Genomic DNA, 25,913 nt, shown 5'->3' with positions numbered 1-25,913 from the left:
GCGCACCCAGCCGCCACTTCCGAGAGCGCCCGCAGCCCGTGCGCCGCCGAGCCAGCTGCCAGGTGAGTGCGCCCTGGGCCACGCGGCTCTGCGCCCCGCGGAGGGGCGCCTGGGCACGCCCTCAGCGCCTCCCGGTCTTGCTCGCTCCGCCGCGGCCCCCGGGGCTGTCGCAGGCGGGGAATTGTGAGAAGTGACCGCAGTTAGCCCGGGCAGTGCTGCTCTTTCCTGGAGGCACTAGGTCCCTCCCCATCCCGGGCCTTCCTGGGCTTCCTGGACACAGTTGGCTTCCGCGTGTCCGTGACCCAGGGCGACCCGGCTACCCCCAACCGCCTGCAGGTCGGGCAGAACAATCGGCGATTCTGCGCGCTACTGACGCTCATTGTATGGCAGAGAGATGAGGGCATCCGTGCCACCCCCTCCCTCACCCTCCTGCTGGGGAGAAAATGCCTGCGGGCGGGGTGGGGCAAACATCTGGCTTCATGGGCCTGACCTTGGACGTCTGTGTCCCTGAGCGCAGGTGTGAGTTTTCCCTCTTGCGAAAGAACTGCATGGAAACCTCTCCACTCCAAATCTTGGTGCTAGGTGGTGATGGTTACTGAAACCTGAAAGAGCCTGCAGCCAGTGTTTTCTGGCCTCAGGCCTTGAAAGCTGGGCAGTAAGAAAGGGACTGGTGTTGAGCGCGTTTAAAGCAAATCACAATGTGTTAGCTAACAGTCAGCCCTCTGAGGCAGGTATGTATCTACTAGTACAGACCAGAGAATATTTTGCGTGCTTCTGGTTCTGGTGCTGTTGTGATCTAACCGGGACCCAGGAATCGGCTGGAGCAATAGTGGGCTCAGGCTCTGCCTAGAGCCCTGGGCTCCCACCACCCACCCCGCTGCTCCCTGAGAGTGAGTGAATGGGCAGGCCCTCCCCACGCTGGGATACTGTCACAGTGGCACCGAGGAAATCCACTGGGCCCTGGTAGAAAGTGTATCAGTGTATCATGAAGAGGTGGCCTGGAGTCTTTGTGGGGGATTGTTTGGAAGGCAGAGTTTTGACTCAGATTTGCCACTTAACACACAGGTTTCCTTGGATAAACTATTTAACTTCTCAATGCCTCAATTTCTTTCAGGGATGCTACAGAACCTCCGACACAGGAGTGATCTGCCAGTTACTATCTTCTTTCTTGTCCCCCCCCATCCCTTCCCTTCCTCCCAGAAGCTAAGGAGGCTGGAGGTGCTGCCTGTCTCCCTCTGTCCTCTCAGAGTGCATGTTGGGGATTTTCCCCAGGTGGGATTTGGGGATGGTACTGAGCTTCCCCTGCTCTCATTCAACTGCTGCCTCCTGACTCTCCAGCTGGTTTCTGGCTCAGGAGGCCAGGCTACCTCTTTTGAGAGAGACTGTCCTCAGCCCTCAACTGCTGATGGGCAGCTTTTACCCATTGTTTCCTAAATCCAGCTTCCTCCTGCTCACGGTCTTCCAGTGAATGACCCTTTTGCCTTGGAGAGGATATCCGGGGCGGAGGCAGACGAGGAAGGAAGTTTATCCTGCAGAGGGTGTAGTGTGGGTTAGAGGAGAGGAAGGAGAGAACTGTCTGCAAGGCCTGAGATGCCCGGGATGGAGGGTATGCGGGGGATGCAGGAGAGAAACTAAAGAGAAGGCCCATCAGCTCGGCAACTGGCCTGCTAATAAAATGGGAAAAACAGGGGTGCTATGGCCTCTTTGCCTCTGGTCTGTCTTAGCACCTTCTTTCCTGGCCCAGGTGTTTGCTCTTTTAATTGTACACATGTGCATCTGCTTCTGGAGCTAGTGAGTCCTGACTGGGCCAGAGTTGCAGCCTGGGAGTATAGTGACACTTGACGGGGTGATCAGTACATATTTGATGAATGAGTGGGGTAGCAATGGTCTTTCAGCTGAGTTGGCCTGCTGGACACTCATAAACCTTGCAAATAGTTACTAGCCAGTTTTTCCACTTGGGTAGATTGACAAGCAGGTGAGAGAAAAAAAGGCATAGTTTTTTTTGTTTGTTTGTTTTTTGTTTTGTTTTGTTTTGAGGCAGTCTTGCTCTGTCGCCCAGGCTGGAGTACAATGGCACAACATTGGCTCACTGCAACTTCCGCCTCCGAGGTTCAAGCGGTTCTCCTGCCTCAGCCTTCCAAGTAGCTGGGATTACAGATGTCTGTCAATACACCCAGATAATTTTTTGTATTTTTAGTAGAGATGGCATTTTGCCATGTTGGCCAGGCTGTTCTTGAACTCCTGACCTCAGGTGATCCACCTGCCTCAGCCTCCCAAAGCATTGGGATTACAGGCATGAGCCATTGCGTCCGGCCGGTTTTTTTTTGTTTTGTTTTGTTTTTTTTTTTTTAGAGACAGTGTCTCACTATATTGGCCAGTCTGGTCTCGAACTCCTGGCCTCAAGTGATCCCCTCCCTGTCCCCACCACCACCTCAGCCTCCCAAAGTGCTGGGATTAAGGCATGACCCACTATGCCTGGCAACATAGTTTTTATTCACTGTCCGTCTCCTGGTGGGTGAAGTGAATTGGGAAGGCTTTTCTGGCAGGTTGCTAAAGCTTTAAATATTTATGTAAGCCTAGCTTATTGTGAAACGTTGGCTGGCTAGATGAAGACACATGGGTTAAATATTTTGGGATCCAAAGAGGTGCTAGTGAGAATAAAAAGACTTTTTCCTCCAAGTCAGCCATTTGGCATTACTCAAGCATATTGTCAAATATCAAAAGAGACACAAAACTGAACAATAGGTATTAGAGTTGGCATGTCCTTAAGATAAGGATAACCAGATATCTGCACTTGCAGTGTACCAGACAGTGTGAGAAATACTTCACATGTGTTATCTTGGACAATTTATGAAGTAGCTACTGATGCTCTCCATTTTACAAATGGAGAAACTGAGGCTCAGTGGTAGTAAGAAACTTGCTCAGGATGACAGCTAATCAGTTTTGAAGCTGCCATTCCAACATAAGCTGATTGTTTTCAGAACGTATGCTCAGTCACTACCCTATTATTTTTCTTTGCTCCTCTACATTTCCTTTTTCCAGATCAACTCACTAAGGAAATATCTGCCATTTGTGAAACACATCAGCTTTACAAGTTGCTTTACAGTGGCTTATAAACTATTTAAGGAAGATATCTTTCACTTGGATGGGTCAGAGTTAGAACTCCTGACCTCTGGGTTTTCAGTCTGTTGCATGGCCAGGTAGGAGCAGAGGGGACCCCTGAGAGTTGGTTGCCAGCCACCAATGGATATGCTTTCACCACCTCTGCATGTTGAGTTTCAGAGCCAGGTTTGCAGAAAGAAAAGAAGCCTGGAAAAGAGCCTGCTTGAGAAAGAGAGAGCGAGCTAGTAAAACTTGAGGGGAGGGCAGAGAAGGTGAGGTGGAGGGGTCCTGGGTTCTGACTGCTGTTTCCAGTTGTCAAGAATTTATATGGTAACGACGTTCCTGTACTACGCAGCTCCCTAGGAATGTGTCTGACGCCAGCACTGAGTCATTCCCATGTATGGTAAAGTGTGTAAATACGGGGGCAGCTAGCATTTCCAGACTCTGGTATTTCCAGTGCTTCCCCAGGGCCAGAAGGCAGTGTCTGAGTCTTCAGGGTGACAACAGAGGAAGAAATGGAAGGTTAGCAGCTGGAGCTCAGCCCCAGCTAGGCTGCCAGCACCCCCTACCCCCAACTGTGTGCCTGGCTTTCTTTATGTGGCGGGGGGGGGGGGGGGGGGGGGTGCGTGGGTTGGCGCTTCCTGGGATGTCAACTGCAAACAACCTGTGTTTATAAGGCCTAAGTGCTAATTTGCTTTAACTTTTTAAAAATTAATCAAAGAAAAATCATTCACACCATCTTGTTCAGCATGGAATAACCAACATCATTCCAGATCTGGATAAAAACAAGGAAACCCCATCTGTTAATTTGTCTGTGAGGCTTTATTAGAATACAGGATTTCCTGTAGAAGTTTTAAAATACTACAAAGAAGTCAACGACTTCCATTTCTACCTGTGTTGACCTTCAGACTTCTTTTTTTTGAGACAGTTTCACTCTTGTCCCCCAGGCTGAAGTGCAGTGGCACGATCTTGGCTCACTGCAACCTCTGCCTCCCGGGTTCAAGTGATTCTCCTGCCTCAGCCTCCCGAGTAGCTGGGATTACAGGTGTGTGCCACCACACTCGACTAATTTTTTTTTTTTTTTTTTTTAAGTAGAGATGGGGTTTCATGCTGTTGGCCAGGCTGGTCTCGAACTTCTGACCTCAAGTGATCTGCCCACCTCAGCCTACCCCAGTGTTCGGATTACAGGAATGAGCCACTGCACCCTGCAAACTTCTGAGCTCCGAGAGTAGGGAGCTCTGCTCTAGAAGGCAACGGGGGCAAGTGGGGAAAGGGAGAGACATACACCATCCTTGTCAGCTCACAGTCTCACAAGAGCCACTGGACATGGATTTGAAAAGAGAAAACTCATACAATAGAGAGAAGGATCCCTGAGCTAGAATGACAGTCAAGTTCTGGAGTCCCATAGGGCCTGGAGTGATGGTAGCTCAGTGATGCTGGTTACTTTCTCAGAGAGGCGGGTCATGTGCAGGGTTTGAAGGAAACATGAGGTGGGATATGCAAAGCTGAGGCCATGCCTGCCCCATCTCCATGGCAGCCATTCTCCCCCTACCCGGGACCCGGACCTTCAGGAGAGGCTGATTTCCTGAGCTCTTAGGTGTCACCTCTAAGACTTGGCTCTGAGCCCTGACCATTGGGGCCCCCTCCTTCCCTCTCTACCCTCAGCTGCTCTCTGGACACTGGGGCGTGGAGGCAAAAGCTGAGCTACAGATTGGAAGGGATGCCAGCCCTCCTGTCCACCTGGCAGATACTAAGCAGCTCAGCTAATGCGAGGGAACTAGATAAACATCTGACAGGTTTCTACTGGAGCAAGTGGGTGGGGACTTTGGCCCTGTGCCGTCAGTCTCTCTTTTGCCCTAGGGAATGGGAGAGATGGGATTTTTCCACTGGAGAAATAAAGATATGGGATGGTTTTGAAGGGTTTGATAAGAAGGGGCTTGCCTTCAGACACTGGTGGCTGGCAGTTAGGGATTTTACATCTCTGTGATGGTTCCTTCAACCTGTCACCTGAGCTGGACTTTTCTTCTTTTCTTTTCTTTTCTTTTCTGTTTTCTTTTCTCTTTTCTTTTCTTTTCGACTCTATTGCCCAGGCTGGAGTGCAGTGGTGCAATCTCTGCTCACTGCAACCTCCATCTCCTGGATTCAAGCAATTCTCATGCCTCAGCCTCTTGAGTAGCTGGGATTATAGGTGCCCGCCATCATACCTGGCTAATTTTTGTATTTTTATTAGAGACGGGGTTTTACCATGTTGGCCAGGCTGGTCTCGAACTCCTGACCTCAAGTGATCCGCCTGCCTTGGCCTCCCAAAGTGCAAGGATTACAGGCGTGAGCCACCGCACCCAGCCAAGCCTGACTTTCATGAGATTTGGGGTAACTACAAGAGTCTGTGACCTTTTTCTTCTCTTTTCGCTGATGCTGTAAGAGCTGCCACCTTGGCTTTCTCGTCTCAAGACTGAGGATCTGGGTACAGTCCTAACTGGGGATCTGGATACAGTTCTAATGGGACAGCCGGGCTGGGAAGATGTAGCAGCAGACACAGCAGGCTTCTAGCCTCCAGCCATTTCAGGAAAATAGCTGACCACGTGTTTCCAGCCATTCAGTAGAAAATTCAAGCTCTGTTCTCCGTTGAGATGGTCAACACAGTGAAATGGGACATCACAGACAGCTGGGGGGAGCTAAACCCCAAAGAAGGGCAAGTAACTTGTCCCAGACTCGTTTGCTGGGCTGGCAGATGAATCAGGAGTTCCTGGCCCTATTTGGCATGCTACCTCTTAAGCCTCATTCCTTCCATATGTGGACTAGCTACATGTGGACGGCTGGCCCACATCTAGCAGTGTGGTGTGGAGGTATGACTGGGCCAGTCGTGTGAGTGGTAGTCAGAGGGGTGGGCACTTACTGTGCTGGCCATCACTTCCATACGTCCTCATTTAATCCTTACAGCTTAATTTTAGGGAGTCCGTATGTGATCCATTTTAGAGACAAGCAAATTGACGCTCAGAGAGGAAAGTAACTTGCCCAAGATCATTCAGCTACGAAGGGGTGAATCTGTATTGATTGAATCCCAGCTCCTGTTTTCCTAACCATTGACCTGTACAGCCTGAACCCTGACCTCAGGAACTTCTCTTGTCCCTTCTGCAGGGCCTCTGTCCCCAAGAGCTGGGAAGGCAATTAAGAAGGAGCCAAGTGTCCCTCTAAGGCACTCCATGAACTCTGAGAAACAGGTTTCCTTTTAAGGCAATTTGGCCTCCCTACAGGCAGAATTTGGCTGTTGGAGAGAAGGGGCTGGACAGAAAGGGAGTTGGTAGAGTGGAGACTGAGCCCCGCCTGTTGCCAGGGTTCCCTCCAGCTGAGCCTCTTCCCCACAGGCAGGGTCACCTGGAGGGATCCTCTTGTGGGCAGAGGGGAACAGGACCCCATCCACAGGCACCGCCTGAAACCCTTCCTGGGTTTAGGGACAGAGTCATCACTTTTCATCTCAAGGCAATAGAGCCCTGTCCCTTCACTGGGCTCTTGAGGGGAGACCCTCCTACCCTTACCCCAACTAAATGACCAGGCTCAAAGAGCAGCCTAGCTAAAAGCTAAGAGGTGTCCTGAGCAGATTTTCCTCACTGGCAGGTCCTTGGGTTTCACCCATTTCTCCGCCCATGGTCCTGATTCCCTGGGGCCCTGCTGGATGTGGGCCCCTGACACAGAGCCAGGGAAAACAAGGGGAGGCCTGTATGGAGCTGTGGGTCTCCCCCAGAGAGAGAAGGGCTTTTGTGTCTGTAACAAAACAGTGTTTGGAACTGGCTCCCAACCATGTGGCTGGGGGAATTTTCCTCCCTTAGGGGTGTTCCTGGGGGCCTGAGTATGTCCCCTGCTGGTTCAGGGGGTTGGAGAAGGCTGAGGAAGAGGGCCAGCACTGATGTATTGTATGCCTACCACGAGCAGCCCCTCTTAAGTATGCAAGGGCCACAGCATTGTGATTGGAGCACAGAGAACTCAGAAATAGATGAGCTTGCATTAGAGTCCCAGGTCTATCTCTTCCAGCTGTGTGACTATAAGCAAGTTGCCTAACCGCTCTGAGCCTTGCTTGTCTTGTCTGTAAGGTGGGCATACGTTCTTTATCTGCGGATGATGAGGATGAAATGAGATGATGCGGCTGGGAGCGGTGGCTCATGCCTATAATCCCAGCACTTTGGGAGGCCGAGGCAGGCAGATCACTTGAGGTCAGGAGTTCAAGACCAGCCTGGCCAACATGGTGAAACCTCGTCTGTAAAAAAAAAAAAAAAAAAAAAAAAAAAAACACAAAAATTAGTCAGGTATGGTGGCAGTGGCGGGCGCCTATAATCCCAGCTACTCAGGAGGCTGAGGCATGAGAATTGCTTGAACTCAGGAGATGGAGGTTGCAGTGAGCAGAGATTGTGTCACTGCACTCTGGTCTCTGTGACAGAGTGAGACTCCATCTCAAAAAAAATAAAGAGATGATGCAGATGAGCCATCTGATGCATAGTAGGCATTCAGTCCATGGCAGTGTGGGTGCCGTGGCTGAGTTCCAAGGGTCACACTGAGTCACCTGATCAGAGGGAGAGGAGATCCTGTGTGGGTCTGTACAACTGGACACATTATCACAAAAGCTTCCCAAGCAGACCTCCCCTCACATCTCACTGGCCAGAAATGGTCTCAGGCTGTTCCTGATCCAGCCACTGGCAGGGGAATAGAATCTCTGTGGCTGGCTTAGGGGACACAGACTCTGTTCCTCCATCTGGGGAAAGGGCATCTCCGCAGTCACTCACTGGCCTGAATAAAATCGGGATTTGTAGCAAGGAAGAATTGGGAAATGGCTGATGGTTAGGCCGACCATGATACACGTTGCTGATTGCCATTCCTGTCTAACTCTCCTTCATATTGTATGGTTTTCAGCCCCAAACCTTTGCTTGACAAGGGCAGCTAGCAGTCCTCAGAACAGAAAGAGGCTGAAGGAACAGCGTGACATCAGAGGCTGGGAACGGGGACTGTCTCTGGATCTGGGGGCTCAGGCCCCATGGGTTATCTGAGGAAGATAGAGATGGGGATGTGAGCAGTTACAGAAATTCCTGCCAGGTGTGTCAGCGATGTGTGGGAGCCTGAGGAGGTGTGGCTGGTCCAGAACCTGGGAAAGGGAGAACTGGGCTTATACAGCAGGCACCGTCTACCTAGATCCCCCAGCATCACCAATACCACTTCCCCACAGTAAGCTCTGCCTCTCAGCCTGCACACACTTACCAAGCACCTCCACTGGGAACCAGGCTCTGCAGAGATTCACCATGTAGAGAGAATGGCCCCAGAAGCCATGGCTTTCAATATCAATTCATCCTTCATTCATTCCTCAGCTATTTCCTGGCCACTTATATGAACAGCTACATGCCAAGTGCTATGCAGGGCGTGGGGACAGAGTGGTGAACGTGACCTGGATCCCTACTTGAGCTGAGGCCTGTGTCGCCCTCAGATGGGAAGCTCTCCAGTAGTGGAGACTCTCCCTCTGCCCTTGACATTGACTCTTTAGCTGCTGGCACGAGCCCTATTACCAGGAGGGTGGGCTCTGGTTGCCACATCCTTGTTTTCAACATTTCCATGCCACAGGTTCCGTGAGCTCTCTCCTTAGGCTCCTTTGCCTCCTGAGGCAACAGACCCCTCTGACTCCCAGCCCCTTTATTTCCCAGCACCTCCCTGTGTCCTTTACTCACCATGTCCTGGGCAACCCCCGGCACCAAGCCTGTACCCACTGTAGGTGGTGCTTTGTATAGCCCTTCCCCCATGAACTTCTGTTGAAAGAGCTGGAAGGACGGTCTCTCTCCTTCAGCCATGTCTGTTGAGTGAGTGAGTGAAATGGAAGGAGAGAAGCAGGCCCCATCTGTTCTCCACACTCACTAGTGTTACCTTCTGTGCTGCTCTGTGGCCATGCGGGCACTGACCTGAGGCATCGCCTGGACTTCTGTGTGCCGTGTATGTGCCAGGCACTGTGCCTTGCCTTTGACGTATCATATCTCATTTAATCGCCAGACATACTCGGTGAAGTCACGATTTTTATCTGCTTTTTTTTTTTTTTTTTTTTTTGAGATGGAGTCTCACTCTGTCGCCTAGGCTGGAGTGTCATGGTGTGATCTTGGCTCACTGCAACCTCTGCCTCCCAGGTTCAAGCAATTCTCCTGCCTCAGCCTCCTGAGTGGGTGGGATTACAGGCGGGCGCCACCACACCCGGCTAATTTTTCTATTTTTAGTAGAGATGGGGTTTCATCATGTTGGTCAGGCTGGTCTCAAACTCCTGACCTCATGATCCGCCTGCCTCAGCCTCCCAAAGTGCTGGGATTACAAGCATAAGCCACCGCGCCCAGCTTTTATCCTTATTTAACAGATACAGAAATCGAGGTTTGGAAAGACTGACTGTCTTGCCCAAGGTCACACAGCCAGTGAGTGACAGGATCAAGATTGAGCCAAACCTGCCTGGCATCGGGACCCCAGATCTGAACCAACATCTAGAGCATCTCAAAGTTGGTCCAGGCCACCTGCTTTGTTTGCCTGGGGTGCTTGTTAAAAATTCAGACTCAAGTACCTCATTCTCTCAAGTACCTCATTCTCAGAGCTTCTAATTCATTAGATGTGGGGTGGTGTTACTAAATCTGATTTTGTAAAAGCGCCTCCTCTGAAGCTTGATAACTCTGCCCTGTGTGCCTACCCGTGCTTTTTTTTTTTTTTTTTTTTTTCTTTTTGAGACAGAGTCTTGCTCTGTTGCCCAAGCTGGAGTGCAGTGGCACTATCTTGGCTCACTGCTATCTCCACCTCCCAGGTTAAAGCGATTCTCCTGCCTCAGCCTCCCGAATAGCTGGCATTACAGGGGCATGCCACCACACTCGGCTAATTTTTGTATTTTTAGTAGAGACGGTGTTTCACCATGTTGGCCAGTCTGATCTGGAACTCCTGACCTCAGGTGATACGCCCACCTCAGCCTTCCAAAGTGCTGAGATTACAGGCATTAGCCACTGCACCCAGCCCTGCTTTTTTTAAAAAAACAAAACAAAACAAAACCCTTTTTTCTTGTGGTGAACTATAGCTTATATACAAAAGTATGCACAATGTACAGTTCAAATAATAATTATAAAGTAAGCCCCCATATGACAACTATCCAAGTTAAGCAGGAGAGCATTGCCAGGCAGTGCCTTGCCAGCCTACCTGGTCTCCCACCCAGTCATGGTCCCTTCCCTCCCTTGGAGGTAACTCTTCTAAGGTAAAAGCTTGTGATCATCATTCCCTTGCTTTTCTGTAGTAACTTTTCCACCCATGTGTCCATCCCTTGACAATATGAGTTTAGCCCATTTGTGAATTTCATACAAATGGACGGACTTGCGTTTTCCCAGTTCTGGTCTGTCTGCTTCTTCCCTTCGACATTCTCTTTGAGACATGTATAGGGGTAGGCAGTCCATTTTTATTGTCGCTGCAGGCTTCTTTATAAAGCCTGTTTCTTCTACTGATCCATATCCTTCAGAGTGCCTAGCACAGGGCTGAAAATGCAGCAGCTGCTCTGTAAAGACCTGTTGATTACACTGGGGGAGGAAATCCCTGAGTAACGTGTGAGGATGCTGTCGAGAGCTAGCAGAAAGTGCTCTGCCAGGCCTGGTGGCCCCACTAGGCATTCTGCCCTTCATCTTTCTCTCCTCCGGCTCTGGCTGTTGAATTTCTGTCATGGACAATCTGAGATATTTCCATCTCCCTGTAAAATTAATTCCCATTTCTGTGTCCCTTTTCAGAATGCCGAACTGGGGAGGAGGCAAGAAATGTGGGGTGTGTCAGAAGACGGTTTACTTTGCCGAAGAGGTTCAGTGCGAAGGCAACAGCTTCCATAAATCCTGCTTCCTGTGCAGTGAGTACGCCCCAGGCCCTGTTGCTGTTGTCTTGGACACCCTGGACAGGCCTGCCCCCACAGGCTGGGCCTGTCAACACCCCAGGGAACTGGTCCCGTGGGATGTAAACAGCTTGACATTTGGCTGAAGCGCAGCTGGGCAGGGAAGCACTTAAGGGCCTCTTTGTTCCGTTCAGAAGCTTCTTTCTAAGGGATAAACTGGCCAGAGTGGGTCGGGGTGGCAGGCGTTCGGGGGCTGAAAGCCAAGCTGTAAAGACTTGGTTAAGAAAACTTTCCACTCAGTTCTCTCTTCTCTCTCTCCCTGCCATGATTTCATCATTTCAGAGTAAAACACTTTCAGCCCTTTGGACCCTAATTATATCTTGTTCAAAGGAAACAGAGGCCACAACCTCATGGCAAAGCTGAGTCTGGAGGAAGAGCGGGGCTCCTCCTTCCTCAGCCCCTTGCAGCCCGGCCCATTCACTTCTTCACTTCCCATTCCAACTTAGCCTGGGATGAGAGGAAGGGGGAGTGCAAAGTTCCCTGATAGCTACTCCTAAGAAGCCGGAGCAAGGTTTGCTCCAGTCACAAGCCTAGATTAGTAGGAAATCAGACAAAAGATGCCAAGCAACTCACAGAGGTCAGGTCGACCCAGGGATCCTGATACCGTGATGCTGTACCCACTGGTACTTGGACCAGGTGATGTTTCCAGGATGTGGCAACTTGGAGAAGCCTCTCCTCAGGTTCCTAAATGAGTTGGTTCATTGTGATCAGAGCAGAAGGCCTGGGTTAGAAGAAGAGGCAAGGTGCATTTTCTTTCCTAAGACAGAGTCTCACGCTGGCACCCAGGCTGGAGTGCAGTGTCTCACTGCAACCTCCACCTCAAATGATCCTCTCACCTCAGCCTCCTGAGTAGCTAGGACTACACATGCATGCCACCATGCTCGGCCAATTTTTTAAAAAAATTTCAGAGAGACAGGGTCTCCCTATATTACCCAGGCTGGCCTTGAGGTCCTGGGTTTAAGCAGTCTGCCCACCTCAGCCTCCCAAAGTGTTGGGATTACAGGTGTGAGCCACTATGCCCACCAAGGTACATTCTCCATGAGGGTAGGCAGAATGGATGGTAGCAGAATGTCTTAGTTAAAAAAGATTCGGTGTTTATTATCTGTGTGATGATGGACAAGTTACTCAGTTTCTCTGGTTGAGTTTTCTCATTATTACAGTGGAGGTAATAATAGTTACCTCGTGGGATTGTTGTGAGAATTAAAATGAAAGAAGCTTGTGAAACAAAGCACTTAAAATAATTATGAGTGTTGAAGAAATGATATGCACACACACGCACACATGCACACACACACACATACACGCACACTGCTGAGGGATCTATAGCAAGAGGGTGTGATAAAAGAAGCCCTCACCAGGGGCTGAGGCCCCAGCCCATCTGGGAGATCCAAGAATGGGGTCCTGTCTGTTCCGCATTACATGAAGCAAAGTTTCATGATTTGTGCTCCAGAGTAGGATCCAGATGGGCCAAGAGCCACCTGTTCAATGACCATTTGCATCTCTGCCTGTCGCTAGGCAGACCAACCTGAGGCCACCCCGCATAGGGCAGCAGGGGCCCCACATCCTGCTCAGCTGGGCCTGGAGTGACAGCTCCAGGGCTGCGTCTGATGAATGGGGAGTAAACAAGGTTTAGTGGAGCTTTGTTGGCTTCCAGCCTGCAAAGGAGGCCAGAAACAGCAGCGTCTTGTTATCAGCAGTTCACTACTCTTAGGAATTTCTAAGCCGTTTATCTTTCCAGAGGGAATAAGAGAGAGCTTGGCGCTGGCTGGGAAGGGGGTCTAGGCTGCTGGGATCCTAAGGGCCCCTCTCTTTGCTCTCAGATGTTGCTTAATCACTGACCATAAGGGGTCAGCTGTGGGTGGGAGTGCCCGCCTGTAGACCTGTTTGTGGAGTAGTCGGTCAGAGGGTTGAGGGAAGTCAGGAATTCAGGGGGTGGCATAGGAAGGAAGGAGCAGGGCCTGGGGCAGGGTGTGAGGGGCGTTGCGGATGAGAAACAGTTGTAGAAAGTCAGGCTGGGGAACAGGGCTCCAGGGAGGGTGGGGGGCGGTGGGTGGGGGTGTTATGCAATGAGCAGCCGCAGGAAGCAGTCTCAGGTCACACTAGGGTCTCAGGGCCAGTGCGGCTCTTAGGTATCAGAGCACCAAGTGGACCCCCTAGCACTGCACATGTCCTAGCAGGCTGAGCCATCTTCACAACTTGCTCATTCCTCATGCCTAGCACAGTGCCTGGCACACAGTGGGTTCCTGACAAAGATTTGTTTATGAATGGAAGAAGCATCATTTCTCTTTTCCAGTGAAGTGGGTGATAAGTGTCCACCCCATTCAGGGTGCCCACTGAATCAAAGGACTTTCCTTCCCAAAGAAGGGAGAGGCTAGCCAGGTCTGGGCCAAGGGCAGTAAGGGCCACCTCCCTCACTGGCCAGGCCTGGATGGGTCCCCAAAAACAGTTGTGACCGTGTGGGTCCTTGGCTCCAGATTCTACTCAGCTTGCCCACCTACATGCCTGTATTAGTCTACTCTCATACTGCTAATAAAGACATACCTGAGACTAGGCAATTTATAAGAAAAGAGGTTTAACAGACTCACAGTTCCACATGGCTGGAGAGGCCTCACAATCATGGCAGAAGGCAAAAGAGAAGCAAAGGCATGTCTTACATGGTGGCAGGCAAGAGAGCTTGTGCAGGGGAACTCCCATTTATATAACCATCAGATCTTGTGAGACATTTTCACTATCACAAGAACAGTATGGGGGAAGCTGCCCCCATGATTCAGTTATCTCCATTTGGCCCCGCTCTTGACACATGGGAATTATTACAATTCAAGGAGAGATTTGGGTAGGAATGCAGCCAAACCATATCAGTGCCCTTTCCTGAGGGTCTGAATGGGCAGAAGGAAGACATGATGATGTCATAGGCAAAGTTGGGGAGAATGACCTTCACTCTGGGCTTGGCCTGGGAGCGGGAACTGAGAAGGCCTGCAGTACACTACCATGGTCTTGAAAGGGGCTGCCAGATCCTATGAGCAGATGGTGGTTCAGAGGCTGGTGGGAAAGCTCAGCTCCGTGGCTGGGAACCTGCCCTGAGGCTATGTGCCCATCTCTGAGCTGTACCCACCTCCTTCCTGGGGAAGGTTGGGTTTAGCAGCCAGCTGTGAGGAAAGAAGAGCTCTGTGATGGTGGTCGATGGAACAGGGCCCTGCAGGTTGGCCCTGGGCTGTTCCCTAGAATCCAAGAGCACAGGGGAAGCTCATGGAAGCCTTGTGCACCCTCTGACACCAGCGTCTCCTCACCCGCAGGCTGAGGCTTACTGTCACTTTTCACCCTCCCAGCCCCACATGCATGGCCCACTGGAGGGGAGCCATGGCTGGCAGAAAACAACCAGGTCTGGAGGTCAGGGGCTGGGTTCTGGCCTGGCCCTGCATCTGGCCAACACGTGATCTGGAACTGTTTTGTGGGCCTTGGTTTTCCTTCTAGAAGCAGAGAATCATTCTCCATTTCTGAGTGGGGTAAGGGGCCTCTGACCTCTCCCCTGGGGCTGCCTTTTCCCTGTATTTCCAAGCAGCATCACAAGGGCCCACCGAAGTGACATCTGGAAGTATGCATTTCCAACAAATCCAGTCTTTTTTTTTTCCCCCCTTATTGGCTTACCGTGATATGGTAGAAATTTATTCAGGCCTGCCTTCAAAATTCTCCTTGATTGAGTCTTTGGTGGATCTTACAAGTGAGCTGCAGAGTCTCTCACTACATCACCTGGATGGAGGTAGAGGGGCAGAAGGCCACCATGGGCAGGATTGGGCCTCTGGGAGAACAGAAGGGCCAAGGCAAAGCAGAAAGGAGCAGGGAGGTCCTAGGTAGGGGAACCATCTGGAAGATGTCAACTTGCAGGCCCTGAGGTCTGCCCTGGGCTGAGTTCCTGGGTCTCCTACTGGAGAGATCAGCCAAAAGATACCTCTGTTCCCCCAAACACTCTGCCTTCTCTCTGGTCTTGGAATTTTCAGTTCAATTTGGATCTTACAGGAAAACAATTCCAGGCCAATTCCTGACTTCCCACCCTAGAAGGGAATGTTGGAGCCCTTGGCCTGTGGTTTGCTCTCCCTCCTTCTTGGGAACCAGGCCCTGGGGGAATGGTGGGAAGTTCCATATTTGGATGGCCCAGAGTGCTGGAATGAGATAGAGATCTCCAGGGCAGGACAAGAGGGTCCTTATTTAGTCTGAAGTCTCCAACCTGGGGCTTAGGGTGAGAGAGGAGCAGGCAGAGGGCTGGACCTTTTAAAGACAAGAGGATGGCAGTTGCAAGGAAAGGAGCTGAGAGCTTCTCCGAGGGTGGTAAGAGGCGTGGCTTCTCCAGTGGTATCCCTCGGTTTCTATGTTCAGGACATATTTGAGGATGCGTCCAACTGAGATGCAGAACTCCAATATTTAAGGAATATGATCAAACCGAATTAGGATTACAGGACAAGTAAAGAAATAGAATGCAGTTGAATCCCTTGAGAGGAGTATGTGGAGGTTAGAAGCAATGATCTCTTGAGGCCGGGACCTGTCCCTCCCACTTCCTTGTCTCCTGATGGTACTAACTTTATATAATACTAATAAGAGTAGCCAACATTTATTATGCACTTGTTGTATGCAGGGTATTGTGCCAAGTACTTCACATGTCAGATCTCATTTGATTCTCACCACTGGCTTTTGGGGCAGACATTATGTTCATTTACAAAATGAGGACACAGAGGCTGGACAGGCAAAATAACTTGCACACATCTGGAAAGGGAGAGAGCTGGCATTCAATTCTGGGCAGTCTGACTCTTCATGACCCCAGGCTCTGAACTGTTTCAACTTTATTTTTATTTTTAAAAGTTTTATTTATTTATTTATTTTTAAATAAATAGAGACAGGGTTTTGCCATCTTCCCCAGGCTGGTCTCACACTCCTGGGCTCAATAATCCTCTAGCCTTGGCCTACCACTGCTGGAACTACAGGCATGAGCCACTGAGCCCAGCCAAAACTGTTTTACTCTAGATAGCTGGGCATAGCTCCCCTCTGAGATTAACAGAATGAAATAGGAGGCCCACAGCCTTTCCAGCTCAGACCATTGCAATCCTTAGTTCCTCCCATTCCACTCTGTCTTACTTCAGGACTCAGGAAGTTCTCAGTGTCTGACCTCGCTTCTTCCCATGGCAAAGTGATTTCTGAGATTAGAAACTTCAAATCCTCTTGTGATTAGCATGAGCTGCATCTCGTTTCAAAGCCCACCATGTTGGGCACTTAATAAATATTAAACATTTCTTATGGGGTATCACATCACCTGCATCTCTCCCCATTGGCTCCCTGCCAGCATGCACAGATAGTCTCTTCTGGATTCCATTGTTGAAGGCAGGAAAACTCTGCCCTTCTTCTTTTCTTTTTTCTCCTCCCTCATTGGGACATACAGTCTCTGTTGAGGGCAGAGTGAGGAACCTCAACAGGCATTGTGTGACTTGGGGTCAGCCTAGGCTGTTGCCTCTGAACCCTGTGTTGCACTGCAGCCTAGGAAGGTTGGGAGTGCAGAGGACCAAAGGAGACACACAGGGAGTCCTGGAAGAAGAATTGGTGTTGGTCAGCATTTCTAGAGTCAGACATGCAGATCCCATCCCTCTGTCCTCCCACCCATTGGTCATCCCACCTGCCTCCATTTCTAGACAGTTCCTGAAAGATCAGGATATTATGTATGCAAATAGCCCAGAGAGCTTCAGCTGTAGGAAGCTTGCAGTGAGCAAGCAGCTCACCCCAGCTTCAACTCACCGCCTCCGCTTCCCCTCCACAGTGGTCTGCAAGAAGAATCTGGACAGCACCACTGTGGCCGTGCATGGTGAGGAGATCTACTGCAAGTCCTGCTATGGCAAGAAGTATGGGCCCAAAGGCTATGGCTATGGGCAGGGCGCAGGCACCCTCAGCACTGACAAGGGGGAGTCTCTGGGCATCAAGCACGAGGAGTGAGTAAAAGATCCTCTCCCAACCTTTTTCTTGAGCTCTCTCCCCCACCCCTGTATTAGGCCTCACGTGTATTTGCAACCATTTTTGGGTAAGCAATGGAAGGCTCAGAAAACCAGTTATTTAAAAGGCACCACAGAGCAGCGCCTATGTGTCAGGCTGCTGCAGGAGCTGGGCATTCAGCAGGGACTAAAACAGGCCAGGCTCCTCCCTGCAAGAAGCATGCATTCTATATTTGTATAAGGGTCAGAGCTGGGAGGGGCCCAAGAATTACTTAGTTCAATTTCCTCTTTTTGTTCAATTTCCCCTTTTTGAAAGGGAATCTTGCTCTGTTGCCCAGGCTGGAGTGCAGTGGTGCAATCTTGGCTCACTGCAGCCTCTGCTTCTTGGGCTCAAGTGATCCTCTCGCCTCAGCCTCCCAAGTAGCTGGGAGTATAGGCGTGTGCCACCACACCTGGCTAATTTTGTATTTTGTAGAGACAGGGTTTTGCCATGTTACCTCCTCTTTTTATAGATGAGAAAATCCAGCCCAGGCTCAGTGACTTGCCTGGGGTCCCACGGCTAGTGAGTGTCAGAGTGAGACCAGGGGCTCAGGGCAGCACCACTGCCACACCAGCCTCACTCTCAGCCATGCTGTCTCTCACTACTGAGGAGAAGTCATTTCCCTTTCTTGGAAATGCCATAGGGTGTCATCAGCCCCACCACCCCCTGTTACCCCACAGCACTCCCTGGCCTCTGGGTAAACGGTGGCTGTTGGCAGTCAGCCTGGCTGGCTCCTCAGCCTGGGGAGGTGGACAGAAATGATGGATGAGTTACCAAGTTTCAGCCAAGGTCATTGCCCCAGTGGGAATGATTCATCAGCAGATTTCTCCTGGAAAGAATCTGCTAATAGACCAGCTGCAGGAATGAGGGGCAGAGGAGGGCAATTCTTAGCAAATGGGGTGTTAAATGAATCTGGAGTTAACTGGGTGACCGAGGGAAGTATGATGTTATAATGGAAATAACATTGTGCTGAGGCTTGGTTTGTCCATCTGTAAAATGGGAGATGACCCTAGAGGCCCTAGCCTTTGTGACTCTGGCAGAGAGAACTGCCCGCTGCTCTGGCATGAGATGAAGGTAGGGTCATGCCCTCTCAGTGCCAGCCCCACCTATACTTACATTGTAAGTCACCACCCCATGCCCTTCTCCATGCAGAGCCCCTGGCCACAGGCCCACCACCAACCCCAATGCGTCCAAATTTGCCCAGAAGATTGGTGGCTCTGAGCGCTGCCCCCGATGCAGCCAGGCAGTCTATGCTGCGGAGAAGGTGATTGGTGCTGGGAAGGTAAGGCGGCTGCTGGGCATGAGAGGGATCGGGGGAGATATCTTCCTGATATGTGGATTCCAGAACTTTTAAATTGGTGACCCTAGCTCTGCTCAGGGCAGCCTGAGCACTGGGGTTTAACCTCTTCCCTTTGTCCCTGTGGATTGCATGTACCTGTGCTTTCCAGTCTCCAAGGAGCTCATATCAGCCATGAGCAGTAACATCCCTAGCATTGATGGACAATGGGCCATTCATAGGGAGTGACAATGATCAATTTGTATCTCCAATATTGGAGAACAGAATGTAAGGGTACATGGATGGGCTGCAGAGGGTCCACAAAGCCCCGAAAATTATATGCAAAGTTTCATGGGAACATGTCTGCTTCTTAGATCCATAGCTTTTATCAGATTTTCAAAGGATTTGTGATCCCAAAAATATACATTCTGTTTCATGGAATGTGGACTCCCAGAAACCCATCCAAATACCCCCAGGGCAGAGATTTTCAAGGTTCAGGCCTATCAGAGCCTCCTAGGAGGATTTTTTCACACTGTTTAGAATTGCCACACATGCTCTTCCCCCATGATATTCTGACAGTAGCCCCCAATCACCAATGCACAGTGAGAATCACCGTAGCAAACCGACAGTTCCCAATTGAGCCGATCACTTCCTTCAGATAGGCCGCAGTAGAGAAGAGGTAGAACTCTTGCCCCCGGGGTTTGCAGTGTCAGATTAGCAGTCAGAAAATCACAGAGGTGTCTTTCAGCTATGAGGCCAGAGAGGATTTCTGGAGCATCATGTGAGGCCTGAGATAGAAAAGTGACTTGGCCAAGATCACACAACAAGGTTATGGAACTCCTGGGCCTAGAGCCCATCTTCAGCTCTTCTGGATTTGGGTTTTGGCTTGAAGGCTTTTTGACCTTGAGAAATGGGATAAGGGAATGGATCAAGAAATGTTGAGCAACTAACACTTAGGCCAAGGTTAGACTCTCTACTCTCACAGTCATGGTTGGATGGAGATGGGGATTAGTATCCCTGTTGTACAGATGAAGGAACTGGGAGTCAGAAGGATTACATAACTTGCCTGGATCTGCTAGGAAGGGGCTAAGCCAGGCTCAAGCCCAGGTTTGTCTGACTCTGAAGCCCTTGCTCTTACTACTGTTACTACTGTTAATGCTACTTTGGGCCATTTAGCCTCTTTGAACCCATTTCCAAGGCTGCAAAATGGGAAGGGATTGTTAATCCTAGCATGGTAATTAAGACCTTAGACTCTAGACAGCCTGCTTTGAATCCTAGTTTTGCCATTTATTGGCTGAGTGGCCTTGGGAAAATTTATCCTTCCTAAGTTTCAGTTTTGCAGCTCTAAAGTGGACCTGAATAGTGGAGGAAATGCAAAGTGGACCAAGTAATGGTCCCTGACAAATAAGGCAGTTTTTTTGTTTGTTTGTTTTTGTTTTTTTTTTGTTGTTGTTGTTGTTGTTGTTGTTGTTTTTGGCAGAATTTCACTCTTGTTGTCTAGGCTGGAGCGCAGTGGCGCAATCTTAGCTCACTACAACCTCCGCCTCCCAGATTCAAGCGATTCTGCTGCCTCAGCCTCCTGAGTAGGTGGGACTACAGGCATGTGCCACCACACCCAGCTAATTTTTGTAGTTTTAGTAGAGATGGGGTTTCACCATGTTGGCCAGGCTGGTCTTGAACCAGCCTGGACCTCATAATCCACCTACCTCGGCCTCCCAAAGGTCTGGGATTGTGAGGTGTGAGCCACCACGCCTGACTACCAGGCAGTTTTAATGATTAAATGAGATAATACATGTTTAACATGCAATGTAGTACCTGGTATGTCCTCAGTACAGTTTTGCTATTGTTATTATTATTGTTTGTTTTCAGGGATTGTTATGAGGTCACAATGAAGATCCTTGCCATTGACTAAAGGATATGAAAACAGGAGACATTAATACTATTGTTAAGTTGGGTTTTTTGTTCTATCTCATTATGAGAATAGAAAATTATTAAGAATAGCTAAGAATCACTATTTCCATTACTTAGGCAGGCTATAAGGTAAAGTTAGGGCTGTACTAAGGAGTAAGATAAGATAATTTTGCATTCAAGTGGAAAAGGTAGGGAGAAGCCCCCACCTTTCTATTGCCTCGCTCAAGAAATGTTGAGGAGCTGGGAATACGTTTGGGTGCTTATGAATAGCAAAGGGATTCAGCTTATTTTGAATAAGCTGGGGAGTGGCTAGGAAATATGAGGAGAGGTGTTGGTCTAGGTGTGATTCAGTTTTTCTCCAGCCTGGAGAGCTTGGGGTAGCAGCCCCTTGCTTTATAGAGGAGGCAGCAAAGCCTGGGTGACTACTGAGGTTGCACTGGCACCGACCTAGACCCAGGTCCCCCAATTTCAGCTCTTTGGAGAAGAAGCCAATGGGCAAGGTTAGGCAACCAGGAAATCTGAGGGGATGAATTTCCCTTCTCATCTGCCAGCCTGGGCACTAGGAGTGTCTTTGCCCTTAAAAGGCCTTGTTTTGTCTTATCTGACTGCTGCCTGCCTCTTGCTTTTCCTGGGTTAAGCGGAGCTGTCTACACATCAGCCTCTTAGCCTGCCCAGCTGTTGATGGGAGCTGGCTTCTAAGAAGTCTGTCTGTGCAATGTCCCATCACTGTGTACAAACTTGGGCCTCACTTTTTTTTTTCTGGGAGAGCTGTTTGCCCTGTGTTACAGAATGGATGTGAGGACTAGATTAAACATATGATGCCTGGTCACAGAGAAGGTATTTGTAATTGGGATTCTCCTGGACCAGCCTAGCCTCTGAAGTTCTAGAATTAGGTGCCTCCTTTGCCCAAAGGCTATCAGCTATTGGAGGGTAGGGTGGCAGTATGTCCCCCACTGGGTAGCTGTGAACATTAACTGACTTCACCAGTGTAAAGTGCCTGGCACAGGGCCTGGCACAGAGGAAGCCAGAGTCAATGTTGTCTAGTATCACTTTGGAAGGAGAATAAGTCTATGAAATTGCATTAAACTCAGCAGGGGAAGTCCTAAGGAGTGTAGTTTCTCCAGGGGCCACAGAAGACCCTTTGTGTCTCTATGAGATGTCCCAAGGCAACACGGGGCAGAAAGGTCTTCCTGGTGAGGGCTGTTCAAGTACTAAGTGACAGTACCAGGAGGAGTGCAAAGCCCTGGCTCACACCACTGATCTACTGGCAAGATGGGTCTGGAGAAGGCTCATCTGGCCCAGCCAGTGGGGGGAACAGCTACCTTGGTGTTAAACCCACCCCCTCACCTGCCTTTTGTGGTATAGCTGGTGACCCTAATCATCAGGCCATTGCAACATAGCATGGAAGATGGTGCGAGGTGGCATGTGGTCCCTGGCCTTCTCCCTCTACTGCCTTGCACCATGGGCCATGTCCTCCAAGCAGCACCAGTTGAGCAGACTTCAGAAGTGGCTTGAGCCCTTATACCATGGTTATGTCAAAGGGAGTGGGCCTGGGGTGGAGGGTACCCTCATCACGGGTGGCAGCCATTAACTATTTCCTTCCCTGCCTAGTCCTGGCATAAGTCCTGCTTTCGATGTGCCAAGTGTGGCAAAGGCCTTGAGTCAACCACCCTGGCAGACAAGGATGGCGAGATTTACTGCAAAGGTGGGTGTTTTCACTTCTAATTGAGGGTCAGGAGGCCCAAGGGGGTGCAGGGGCTAAGTAGTCTTGCCTTTGCTGAATATAAACTAATTCCTGGCCTTGGGATCCAAGATCCTGAACATCTAGTATGATTCCTTCATTGTACAGATGAGGAAACAAGACCAGAGGGGGAAAGCAACTTGGCCAGCATCATCTGGCAAATCGAGGCAGGCATAGAGCTAGACTCTGGCTTCCTAACTCCCAGTCCAATGCTCTTACAGCAGATGATGCTTCTGTAATTTCAGTGGCTGGGGCAATGGGTACAGGGTGGAACCAAGAGCCTCTTCACCATTTTACTATTGAGACTGGGGTGCTGTGGAGGTGAGGGGGTCCTAGTGGACCTTTCTTCCCTAGCGGCCTGGCTGGGCACTAGGAGTGGGGGATCTTCAGCAGGAGGGTGGGTGGTGCGGCTGGGGGTGGAGGAGGAACACGCCCTTATTTCACTTCTCTCTCCCCTCTCTGCAGGATGCTATGCTAAAAACTTCGGGCCCAAGGGCTTTGGTTTTGGGCAAGGAGCTGGGGCCTTGGTCCACTCTGAGTGAGGCCACCATCACCCACCACGCCCTGCCCACTCCTGCGCTTGTCATCGCCATTCCCTTCCCAGCAGCTTTGGAGACCTCCGGGTTCATTTCTCTCATGCCTGCCACAGATCACTAATGACTTGAACTTGGGCATCTGGCTCCCTTTGGTTTGGGGGTCTGCCTGAGGTCCCACCCCACTAAAGGACTCCCCAGGCCTGGGATCTGACACCATCACCAGTAGGAGACCTCAGTGTTTTGAGTCTAGGTGAGAGCAGGCCCCTCTCCCCACACTTCACCCCACAGAGCTCTGTTCTTAGCCTCTTGCGCTGCACGTCCACCATCAGCTGGCCAAGACACCTGGGGACACATCTTGGCGCCCAGAGGAGCAGCAGCAACAGGCTGGAGGGAGAGGGAAGCAAGACAAAGATGAGGAGGGGGGAAGGCTGGGTTTCTTAGATCCCAGAGATTCTCCTCTGTGGGAAAGAAGGTGGGTTTCCTGGTGTCCCTCAGAGTAAGCCTGAGGAGTCCCAGCTTAGGGAGTCACTACCGCAGGCAGAGAGGCAGGCAGGGGGGTCCTAGGAGCCCCTGCTTCTCCAGGCCTCTTGCTTTAGAGACTTTGTGGAAGGGATAGCCTCCCACTAGGAGTGGGAGGAGAATAACCCAGGTCTAAGGACCCCAAAGTCAGGATGTTATTTGATCTTCTCAGATATCTAGTTCCCTGCTTGATGGAGGGATCCTAATGAAATACCTGAAACATACATTGGCATTTATCAATGGCCCAAATCTTCATTTATCTCTGGCTTAACCCTGGGTCCTAAGGCTGTGGCCAGCAGAGCCCAGGCCAGGGTTCTGTTCTTGCCACACCTGCTTGATCCTCAGATGTGGAGGAAGGTAGGCATAGCCTCAGTCTTCATCCAAACACCCCTTTCCTTTGCCCTGTGACCTCAGAATCTTCCCTTTAACCCAAGACCCTGCCTCTTCCACTCCACCCTTCTCCAGAGACTCTTAGATCACATCATTCCACCCCTTCCAGGCCCCAGGTTAGGAGTGGTGGTGGGAGGAAGGGAAAGGGCTGGGCCTCACTGCTCCCAGCGACTGAAAGGACAACACTATCTGGAGCCACCCACTGAAAGGGCTGCAGGCATGGGCTGTACCCAAGCTGATTTCTCATCTGGTCAATAAAGCTGTTTAGACCAGAACTCTGGTGTCCCAATCCTGTGTCTGTGGAGCTGGGAGGGAACTCGATGAGAGCAATCAAATTAGGGGCTTTGGGAGGCCGAGGCAGGTGGATCACCTGAGGTCAGGAGTTTGAGACCAGCCTGGCTAACATGGTGAAACTCCATCTCAACCAAAAAGACAAAAAAATTAGCCAGGCGGGGTGTGGGTGCCTGTAATCCCAGATACTCGGGAGGCTGAGGCAGGAGAATAACTTGAACCCGGGAGGCAGAGGTTGCAGTGAACTGAGATCACGCCATTGCACTCCAGCCTAGGCAACAAATGCAAAACTCTGTTTCAAAAAAAAAAAAAAAAAAAATTAGCAGGCAGCCTGGTGGAAATGAATCAAAGTGGATTCGTTCCTGCTTTTTCTAAGGACCAGTTGCTTCTCAGTATCAATTCCAACTGAACCACACTGTCTGAAGTGACCTGACCAGCCAAATACCACTGGCTTGTCCTGTCTGGTCTCCACCCCCAAATCTGGGCCTGGGAATTGCATGGACTTTGGTCTTGGAGGGCTCAGCTAGGCCCCAAAACTGCTCAGAACTTCTCCCAGCTTGGAAAGCCCCAGCCTAAGAGGGAAACTCAACCAGAGGAACTTTCACGTCAAATCTAGAAAGCTCACTTCTGCCTAGGAGGGATGTGGTGGAGGGGCCTGGGTCAGCCTGCTGTGCTGTTAGGGCCCCCACAGCAAGTCCGTGGAAGGCCGCATTTTTTGGTAATAGGCTCATGTGAGGGGTTGCAGCATCCTTCATCTTAGGCACACCTGCCTGATGCGTTGGGGCTGAGCTGCTCTGCTTTCAGCCCTTCTCAAAAATGTGCCCACACTAAATTTTCAAAACAAAAGCAGATGCTTTAACAACAACGAGGCCTCGTATACCTATTTCCCAGATGACCAGCTCCAAAAGTGACCTTGACAGAGCCCCCTCCTTGACTCTGAGAAAGGGACCTATGCATGCATAACACCCATCAATGGTGCAGAGCAATAGAAAAGTGCAAGGTGACAGGGAGAAGAGCTGGAGGAGTTCAGAGAATGCCAGCCCAGGGTGGGCACTGGCTGGGAGTTCTGCAATCGGCGTCAAGGGCTCTATCTTGGTAACCCCTCTGGCTCCAGCACAGGGGGTGGCCCACGAAAGGTGCTCCAGACACGTTTCTGCAGCCAGGAGGACGGCTGGTTCCACTCACGCAACGGAAGCCTCCTGTTCTGGGAGGGGCCTACAGGAGTGGCCCGGATGGGAGCCTTTGGGGCCCAAAGCTGGAGAGAGTCTGCCCTCTGCTGGCTGCCCGGGAGGGCCTGTCGGCGACTCATCCTCCTGTCCCTTGCACCACTAGCTGTCCTGCTCCGGGGCCACTGTCTTTCAGTGCAGCCCCACTGTGGGCAGGGCCCGGACGCACCTCCTGGGAGTAAGACCTGGGTAAAGGCAGGGGGCTGTAAGCCAGCTGCGGCCAGGCCAGGAAGCACTCACTGGACGGTGAAGGGCCAGGCAGGGTGGCGCAGCAAGGAAGGAGGAACACCAGGCAGGGGAGGCACGGCTGGAAGGAGAGTCGGCTGACGGGGAGAGGGCCCAGCATCCGCAAGCGCGGCGCTTGCGCCGTCCCAGGAGACACCAGGTGGTGCTATGGGGTCAGGGCAAAAGGCAGGCGCTGCCTTTCCGCGAACCCCACTCCCTCCTCCTCTCCCCGTGGACCCTGAGGACTCAGCTCCTGCGCAAGACAGCGCACGCGTGTAATTCCCGACGCTCACTTCTCCTTTGAGGGTTGGCGCGCTTCGGGGCCCTGTGGAATACCAAACCCTGTGGAATTGACCCAAAGAGTCACCAAAGAGTGAGCAAGGACTTTTTTTTTTTTTTTTTTTTTTTTTTTTTTTTTTTTAAAGACAGAAGTTTGCTCTTTAAGGCAATGGTGCGATCTCGGCTCACCGCAACCTCTGCCTCCCGGGTTCAAGCGATTCTCCTGCCTCAGCCTCTGAGTAGCTGGGATTACAGGCATAAACCACCCCGCCCGGCTAATTTTTGTACTTTTTTTGGTAGAGACGGGGTTTCTCCATGTTGGTCATGGCTGGTTGGTCTTGAACTCACGACCTCAGGTGATCCGCCCACCTCGGCCTCTCAAAGTGGTGGGATTACAGGCATGAGCCACCGCGCCCGGCCGGGGTGAGCAAGGTCTTTATGTCCACTTGGGTATTTCTTTTCTCCCTTCTGTCATTTCCGAGCAAGGTGTCTA

At 50.8% G+C, this 25,913-nt stretch overlaps 1 protein-coding gene across 4 annotated transcripts; it reads left to right on the top strand.

The window, feature by feature from the left end:
- Positions 1-8: 8 nt before the first annotated feature.
- CSRP1 (cysteine and glycine rich protein 1) lies at positions 9-24,010 on the top strand. Of its 4 annotated transcripts, none has more exons than XM_077990253.1 (6): positions 9-62; positions 10,866-10,978; positions 16,818-16,986; positions 18,179-18,290; positions 21,825-21,918; positions 22,420-23,674. In XM_077990253.1, the coding sequence occupies exons 2-6, from the start codon at positions 10,867-10,869 to the stop codon at positions 22,494-22,496; spliced, it is 564 nt and encodes a 187-aa protein (XP_077846379.1). In that variant the 5' UTR covers positions 9-62; position 10,866; the 3' UTR covers positions 22,497-23,674.
- The last annotated feature ends 1,903 nt before the right edge of the window (positions 24,011-25,913 follow it).

Source organism: Macaca mulatta, chromosome 1 (assembly GCF_049350105.2).
Source record: "Macaca mulatta isolate MMU2019108-1 chromosome 1, T2T-MMU8v2.0, whole genome shotgun sequence".
Lineage (NCBI taxonomy): Eukaryota > Metazoa > Chordata > Mammalia > Primates > Cercopithecidae > Macaca > Macaca mulatta.
This window is presented reverse-complemented; position numbering and strand designations above follow the sequence as displayed.

Bases quoted from the DNA above. Each gene is read 5' to 3' on its own strand.
- CSRP1 (XM_077990242.1), top strand. From the start codon at position 444: ATGCCTGCGGGCGGGGTGGGGCAAACATCTGGCTTCATGGGCCTGACC. The intron at 16,987-18,178 runs GTGAGTAAAAGA...TTCTCCATGCAG, and splicing joins CTGGGCATCAAGCACGAGGA to AGCCCCTGGCCACAGGCCCA. The intron at 18,309-21,824 runs GTAAGGCGGCTG...TTCCCTGCCTAG, and splicing joins AGGTGATTGGTGCTGGGAAG to TCCTGGCATAAGTCCTGCTT.